Source organism: Rhinopithecus roxellana, chromosome 16 (assembly GCF_007565055.1).
Source record: "Rhinopithecus roxellana isolate Shanxi Qingling chromosome 16, ASM756505v1, whole genome shotgun sequence".
NCBI lineage: Eukaryota > Metazoa > Chordata > Mammalia > Primates > Cercopithecidae > Rhinopithecus > Rhinopithecus roxellana.
The window spans coordinates 84,448,143-84,456,324 of record NC_044564.1 but is presented as its reverse complement, the minus strand read 5'-3'; the positions used below and the strand labels follow the sequence as shown (position 1 = coordinate 84,456,324).

Below are 8,182 nucleotides of genomic sequence, written 5' to 3'. Positions count from 1 at the left end.
GTTCATTCCCCCTGCAGCAGCAGGAGCAAGGGGCTGGCACTGGGAAGCCTCGCCCTCGTTGCAGCAGGCAGGTGGGTGGGTGGTTGGATGAACAGCAGTTGAGAGTTGAACCTGCAGAGTGAAGTCTGCAGAGGGAACAGAGGCGCATGGATGGAGACATGCACACAGCCCACCAGAGACTGGGAACCCCCACACCCACACGGTCCTCTCGTTTATCCAGAAAGGCGAACATCAGGTTTGAGGAGGAATGGAACCTAAAACAAATCTTTTCCCTAAATGTGGAGCTGATGCGAACCAGTTGTCTCTGATCTCCAGTTCCTGTTCCTTACACAGAGCGCACCTACTGACCTGGCAGCGGCCTGTTGTGGGGCAATTCCTTGCATGCCCAAGCCCAATTGTGCAGGTCAAGATGAGACCCACTTCTCAGGCTTAAGCTCCCTGCAAATGAAGTAGAACTTAGAACGATAAAAGCAGCAGTAGATGAAGCAGATGTGCTCTTGAAGGTGCATATTCATGAGAACAGACCCAAATAAACTCAGATGGTCTCACTTCCATTGAGGCTACATAGAACGCATGACAAAGATGTACATGATTTTCAAGGCCACTTTTCAAGTATTGAATAAATGTTTCACACGGTGATTAAAAAGTGCAATCTCTAATCCTGAGTTTCAGGTGCCCAAAAGATGTCTAATAGTATAAGGAGAACATTTCCTCCAGGGTTCAAAGTACCCTACCTATCAGGTACAGGCCAGACACGAGGCCCCAGTGGTCTGGAGCAGGCAGGAGGTGAAAAAGAGGACACACTGTGGAGCAAAGAATACGAACGGGAGGCCGAGGCGGGCGGATCACAAGGTCAGGAGTTCAGGACCAGCCTGGCCAATATGGTGAAACCCAGTCTCTAATAAAGATACAAAAATTAGCTGGGCATGGTGGCACACACCTGCAGTCCCAGCTACTCGGTAGGCTGAGGCAGGAGAATCACTTGAACCCAGGAGGGGGAGGTTGCAGTGAGACGAGATTGTGCCACTGCATTCCAGCCTAGGCGACGGAGTGAGACTCCATTTCAAAAAAAAAAAAAAAGGAGTATGTACGGAGGACATGAGTGATATCAGAAGAGGCTGCTGAGCACTGGACTCCAGCCTGGCATGGAGTGCCCAGCCCTGCACTCCACCCAAAGGAGCTGGACCTCAGATCACCCCAAACCACTCCTGGCTTATGGCGGAGCACACATGTTCCAAAACTTCGGAGAGTGAGGACTGTATTTGGGGCAGAGAAAGAAAAAATGGATCAGGACAACATATGAAAGATCTAAAGAGAAGAAGTAAAGCCTTAATTATTGTTTTAAAAATAACGAAGTGTTTGAGGTTTTGTTACAGCAAACTCCATAAGTTGGTAACTCACAATTATGATCCTAATATAAAAATGTCATTTGGACGTTTAATTATTTGTGTTTTTATTATATTTTTTAGTTTTGTGAATTTAAAAGTTCTCTTCTGGGGTGACGAAAGTAGAAAACATAGGGTGTGGGAAAATTACGAAAACAGAGGAGATTCTAAAATAATCCTTAGGAAACCACCTAGATTGCTAAGAGAATTTCAGAGTTTCAAAGGCTATGAAATGGGTGGGCTCAGGCCTGGATCTCCAAGGCATAAGGAGAGCCAGGTGACACCTGTGTTCCAGGAGAAGAGAATGGAAAATGGACCCAGGGCTGTCTCTGACAGATGAGCAGCTGGAGTGGGAAGGAGGGATCTGGGGGACCCAGGAGGCTGGAGGGACCCAGGGCTGGGAGCTGAGGGCGGGGCTGTGCTTCAGCCTCCTCCTCCCACTGCCCCTCCCCTGCCCGCAGGAGCCCTTTGTGAGGAACAGGCCCCAGCTCTGTGATGCAGGCCTGGGCCCCACTCCCTAGACCCAAAGGGGATGCCCAGCCCTCAGTTGCTTGAAGGCGACATTGCACTTCAGATGGAGAAAATGCTCTTTCCTCTGAAGAGCCCTAGTGCCACATGGCTGAGCCCCAGCTCCACTCCCTGGATGATGGATTTCATCCTCACCAGTGTGTGTGGCCTGGTGCTCCTCTACCTATTACTCTCCTACCTCCACAGTGACCCACCCTCACCCCCGCCCGGGAGGAAGAGGAGCAGCAGGGAGGTGAGGAGCCCTCAGCCCAGCCCCACAGAGGAAGATTCTCTCTTCTTTTCCTCCCCTCATTTCCACTTTTCCTAAACAACGAGAGACGCTCCCACGATGGGAAATCTCGTCATCCCTCTAGGGCAGGGCAGGGCAGGCAGGGGTGAGAGTGGGCGGAGGATTCCACCCCCAGCTCCCAGACCATCTGTGGGGTGCGCAGGGGGGGTCAGGGCAAAAACCAACACCGGACTCAGTGGCAAGGACTGGGTCAGGAGAGGGGTGAGGTCTCTGTGAGAGGAGAGGCCCCAGCCCTGCCTCATCACCCCCTTCCTGGGCCAGGTGCCTGGGGGCCCAGCCTCCTCTGTGTGATCTGGGTGTGATCTGGGAGCTGTGCTGAGCCCCCGAGAGCCTCCCACGAGAGCCTGGATTCGCCTGTGGCTGCACCCCGGCCACATGTGCTTTTTCCTCCTTCACCACAACCCCATGGTCCCTGGCCTCCTCTCCATTCTCCTCCGAAGCAGAATCCTACCGGCAGCTCAGAGGCGCCTGCAGACCTGAGCCTGGGTGTGCCTTCAGGGGAGGAGCAGGGACTGGGGACACCAGGGTGGAGTCACACAGAAAACCCCTCCTTGCATTTTCCTAAGAAGGAAAACGGAAAACATTTCATTCATGGTGAACATGAGTAAAAAGCGCACACAGAGCTCCGTGAGCTAGAGGCAGGGAGCCGTGTCCTTCATGAGCACTGCATGTGTGCAGCTGGTCTGGGGAGAGGAGACTGAGAACTGGTCCCAGCCCCTCATCCTTTCTTGCTTCTCAGCCTCAAAGGGAGAGAAGGGGGAGGTCCAGGAGCAGAAAGAAGATCTCAGCTCTGAAAGGTGAGGCTCTGCTGCTCCCCAGGACTCCCCAGAGGTGACAGCATCGCCTGTCCCTGAGGAAGTCATTTGCAGAGGCCTGAGAGGGAAACTCCTGGGAGGGAAATCAGAACCTGGGGCCTCCTCAGATTCCCTGTGGGAATGAAGCCATGGGCCTGGGACCGGTATTGCCCATAAGGGGGCGGTGTGGGGAAGGGACCAAGGCCTGCCGGGATATGGGGGGAGGTGCAGGGAGGCTCCAGGTCCATGTGGACAGCTGTTTACCTCGGCCATGGCTGACTCCTCTTTGAGACCACCCGTTTGCTCTCCCAACAAGATGGTTGTGACACCCATGAAGGGGTGGACGTGGAAGCACTTTTTGCAAATGACAAAGTGCTGCACAGTGGACACCTTCCTGTCATCATCTGGGTCCATATGGCTTTGGCCACAGATGTGTGGGTTTCAGGATCTAGTTCCCTGTGGTGTCCCCTAAAGAGACACCCACTCAGCTTCCATGAGGTTCCCAGGCTCCGACCTCTCCACCATAACCCTGTCTCCTGACTTCCAGCTTGCAGAAACCTCATGAGGGAGCTGGAGGAGACCCGGGACCTGAACTACCTTCTGGAAAAGTGAGGAGCTTCCCCCTTCTCTCCATGTGCTCCTTCCTACCAGGGCCTCTGATGCAACCCTAGGGCCTGCTGGTGATCTGGGAGGGAGAGGTCCTGGGAAGGGGAGAGGAGAGGACTGAAGCCCTGGGGCAGGCTTAGGCAGAGCTTTGTGAAGTCAGTAGTGGGGGAGGTGGAGGAGCTGTAGGCCCCAGGTGCCCACCCCTCCTGGCTTCTCCGCCCCACATGCCCCTGGCTGCAGCTTGTGTCTCTTGTCTCCTGCAGCCACCTGAGGAAGCTCGCTGGCGAGGGCGGCTCCCATCTGCCCTTAGGTGGAGACCCCCCGGGTGACGTGTGCAAACCAGCGCCTGCTAAGGCCCACCAGCTGCATGGGAAATGCATGCCAGATCCATCTCCTGCCAGCTTGTCCCCAGCAGCTCCCCCAGCTCCTCTGGCCTCCACCCTGTCACCAGGCCCGATGACCTTCTCAGAGCCTTTTGGACCACACTCAACCCTGAGTGCCTCCAAGCCTCCAGAGCCCTTGCTTCCCCTAAAACACCCTGCATCCCGGCCACATGTGGTTTTTCCTCCTTCACCACAGCCGCATGGTCCCCTGACCTCCTCTCCACCTCCACCCGACTCCAGCCTGGCTGGACTTCAGTGTGACTCCACAACATGCCTCGTCCCCAAGAGCTCCCCTCTACACAACCAGGGGCTGCCTTCTCCAACCAGGGTGATCTCTGGCCTTGGGCGTTCCAGCGATCCCATCTGGGACCTCTATTGCTGGAGGGAGTCTGCCACCACCTGGGGCCTCTCCACCTGTTCACATGGCAAATCCCAGCCACAGCATCTTCCCAACCACCCCCTAGAGGCTTCCTTCTGGGGAGACCCCACACCCAGGCACGTGGAGGTAGGTGGCTGCACATTCATTCACCCTGACGTGCAGAAGCTGCTGGAGACTCTCATCGCCAAGAGAGCACTGATGAAGATGTGGCAGGAGAAAGAAAGGGAACGGGCCGGCCACCTGCAGATGACATCATTGGGGAAGGAGTGGGACATCACGACTCTAAATCCCTTCTGGAATGTGTCAACCCAACCACAGCAGCTGCCCCGTCCTCAGCAAGTCTCTGACGCCACAGCGGTGGGGGACCACTTGCAGCAGAAATGCAGCCAGCTTTTCTGGAACCTCCCATCTTTCAACAGCGAGTCCCTAGTAGCCACAGCCTGGGTTTCTAGCAAGACTTCCTCACAGAATGCGCACTCCGTATCACTGGATAAAGCCTCCACTTCTCTTCCAGGTGAACCTGAGGTTGAGGCATCCTCACAGCTTTCCCAGGCACTGCCTGCCTCACAGAATGCGCACTCTGTATCATTGGATAAAGCCTCCACTTCTCCTCCAGGTGAACCTGAGGTTGAGGCATCCTCACAGCTTTCCCAGGCACCGCCCCAGCCCCACCACATGGCCCAGCCCCAATTTTTCACTCCAGCCTGGCCCCAGTCCCAGCCCCCGCCTTTGGCTGGGATCCAGACCCAGGCCCACCTCTCACCCCCTGTCCCAAGCCTACCGTGCTCTTCTCCACCCCAGATTAGGGACTGTGGGGCATCTTACCCTACAACCCAGGAGAGGACAGAGTCTGTCATCCCCGCTGGAAAGGAGAATCTTGAATGGACCTTGAAGAAGCGATCAAAGTGGAAGAGGGTTTTGCCCTCTCTCCTCACAAAGTCTCCGGCTGGCCTGAGCCAGCCCACTGCCCACCTTCCCCAGGAGAGGCCAGCCTCCTGGAGCCCCAAGTCAGGCCCCATCCTTCCCGGGGTTACCACCAGCCCTGAGCTCCCAGAGCACCGGTGGCAAGGAAGGAGTGCCATCCACCAGGAGCAGTCCTGGGGCCCTCCCAGCAGATTCCAGGCATCTGGGGACCTGCTGCAGCCTGAGGGGGAATTCCCAGGGAGGCCCCAGAGTCAGGCAGAAGAGACACAGCAGGCCCTCTCGCCCTCCCAGCCTTCTGAATTTGCAGGGAAGGGCAGGAAGGATGTGCAGAAGACCGGGTTCCGGAGTTCTGGAAGTTTCTCTGGGAAGGGGTGCTTACGGTCCAAACTAGGGCCAGACCCAAGCCGGGATCGAGGCTCAGGAAGGACCTCAGTGAAGTTTCTGGAGGAAGACAAGGAGGAGGCAGAAGGTGACATATGGAGGCCCTGGAAATACCAATCAGTAAGTTCCACACCCGGGGACCCAGACAAGAAGCATCTGGAAAACAAGCTGCAAATCCATCTGGCCAGGAAGGTGGGGGAGATCAAAGAGGGCTGGATCCCCGTGCCTCTGCGTCGCTCCTGGCTCATGGTCAAATGTGCTGTTCCCCAGTCTGACACCCACAGGAAACCCGGGAAGCTGGCATCCTGGAGGGGTGGGAAAGCCCATGTGAACACCTCCCAGGAGCTTTCCTTCCTCCAGCCCTGCACCCAGCAGATGCTGGAAGTGCATCTTTTAAGGTTCCGTGTGAGACACAGGTGGGGTCCAGACCTCCAGTCCCTGGAGCCCACAAATGTCTGGTCAGGTGAGGCTCAGGCCCCGCCCTTCCCACAATCCACCTTTCATCCCTGGGCCTCCTGGGAATCTCGGGACAAGTCTGCAGCCAAGGTTCCCATTTTCCTGGGAAAACGTCCTCAGAATGGTCCAGGAGACAACAGAACAACAAGCAAGTCAGTCCTGACCGTGAGTGGTGCTCTCGCTCCCGCACCACCTGAGCAGGAGGAAGCCCAGAGGCCCCTGAGAGGGTCCCAGTCAGCTGACACCCATGGGCGATCAGAGGCCTTTCCAACTCGACATGAGGACAGGGGGTCTTCTCAGCCCCCCACATGCAGCCTTGTGGGCAGAACCTGGCAGAGCAGGACTGTCCTGGCATCCGGGAAACCCAAACCCAGACTAGAGGGGAGTATGGGTTCAGAAATGGTTGGGAAGGAGGCAAGGTTTGAGAGTGAGAGCATGTCCCCAGGAAACGTGTGTAGTAGCAGAGCCCTGCAAGAGCTCAGCATAGGGTCCCAGTGGGCAAGGGCCAAAGACGCCCTGGAGGCACTGAAGGTGGGGGAGGAGAAGCCCCCCACTTGGGACGTCACCGTGGGACCCAGTGTGAGGGCAAGATCAGGAAGCGTTCAGGTGGATCTGAGGAGCACGGGGACTCTGGGGACCACTGATAACCCCTCAGGGTCTACAATCCGTGTTGCTCAAGATCCAGAGCAGCTGCGCCTGAAATCGCAGGTGGTCAGTGAGATTGCGCTCCTAGCGCAGGTGGATTCAGAGGAGCAGCCGCCAGGCCGCGCCTCAGGCGTCCGCCTCCAGGATGGCGCCATAGATCTGTGCCTTCCAGGCCACCATGTGCACATGCTCCCCGCCGCAGACAGGCTGCCCGCTCAGGCCCCTCTGTCCACCTCCCAGAGTGTGTCCAGTAAGAACATGACGGCTTCCCAGGGGCCATGGGCCCTCCTATGGAAGGGAGGGGACAGCCCACGGCAGCAGGAGCCTGGGAGCCCGAAAGCAAAGGCCCCGCAGAAGAGTCAGAAGACTCTGGGCTCTGCGGACAAGGGCGAGGCCCGCAGGAGACCCAGACCAGGGGAGCAGGGACACGGCTCCAAGGGACCAAGGACCTCTGAAGCCAGTGGGAGGAGCCACCCTCCCCACGCCAGGGAAATAGGAGACAAAGAAGAAAGGAAATACAACCAGCGTCAGCCGGAGAAGGGAGAGACGCCACCAGAAAGCCACTTCCGGAGAAAGATCGGTCACCATCCACAGGGTCTACACCCCAGGAAAACAGGCGCAGGGTGGGAAGACGTCCTGGAGAAAGGCAAGCCTGGGGCAGATGCTGTCCAGAGCTGGGGGTCTGGCCCAGCAAGGCTGTTTACGGACTGCATGGTTGATGAAGCCTGGACCATCAGCAGAGGTGTGAGGCAAATCCTGGTGGACAAACTGGGGCTTCCGTGGGGACGTGGTCCCTCAGAGGTCAGTCGCCACAAAGGTGACCTCCATGCTCAGGAGAATGTGCCTTCCTGTGGCCACAGGGGTCACTGCCACCAGGAACATAGCAGAGAGATGAGAGCTCTGGCCTGCAGCCCCAAAGCCACCCCCAGGGGCCACCACTGTCCTGTCAAAAACAGCAACATCAGAGACAGAGACAGCAGATGGGCCCCACCTCCCCGGAAACCTGTGTCCCCAGCTGGCCCCCACCACCACAGGCCACGCGTGGCAAGCGCCTCGAGTGGCCCCATCCGCGGCCGCAGGGACTGAGGTCTACACGAGGTGTCTTGCCTCCTGAACCAGAGAAAGCTTCTTGCACGTCTCCTGGGGAGACGGGGTTCTACTCAAATAAAACTGACACCTACACGTTAAGCCTGTCCTGCCTGGGTGATCACAGCCGCCATGCGTTCCAGACTTTCACAGAGAAGTTCCCAATACACTTGGTTTCCCTGCAGAGGTGGTGGCTTCTGTCTGTGCCATGCTAGGGCACAGGAACGGGCTCCGTGTCCACTCCTCCTGAGTGCGGCTTCTAGAATGGCTGGGCCTGGAGGAGGCTGGCAGGGACGTGGAGGACCCCCTCTTCTCCCTGTCCAGGG

At 57.3% G+C, this 8,182-nt stretch overlaps 1 protein-coding gene across 1 annotated transcript; it reads left to right on the top strand.

The window, feature by feature from the left end:
* Positions 1-1,917: 1,917 nt before the first annotated feature.
* Positions 1,918-7,856, top strand: LOC115893888 (spermatogenesis-associated protein 31E1-like). Its single transcript, XM_030919182.1, has 5 exons — positions 1,918-2,145; positions 2,942-2,999; positions 3,544-3,604; positions 3,866-4,878; positions 4,981-7,856. The coding sequence occupies exons 1-5, from the start codon at positions 1,918-1,920 to the stop codon at positions 7,854-7,856; spliced, it is 4,236 nt and encodes a 1,411-aa protein (XP_030775042.1).
* The last annotated feature ends 326 nt before the right edge of the window (positions 7,857-8,182 follow it).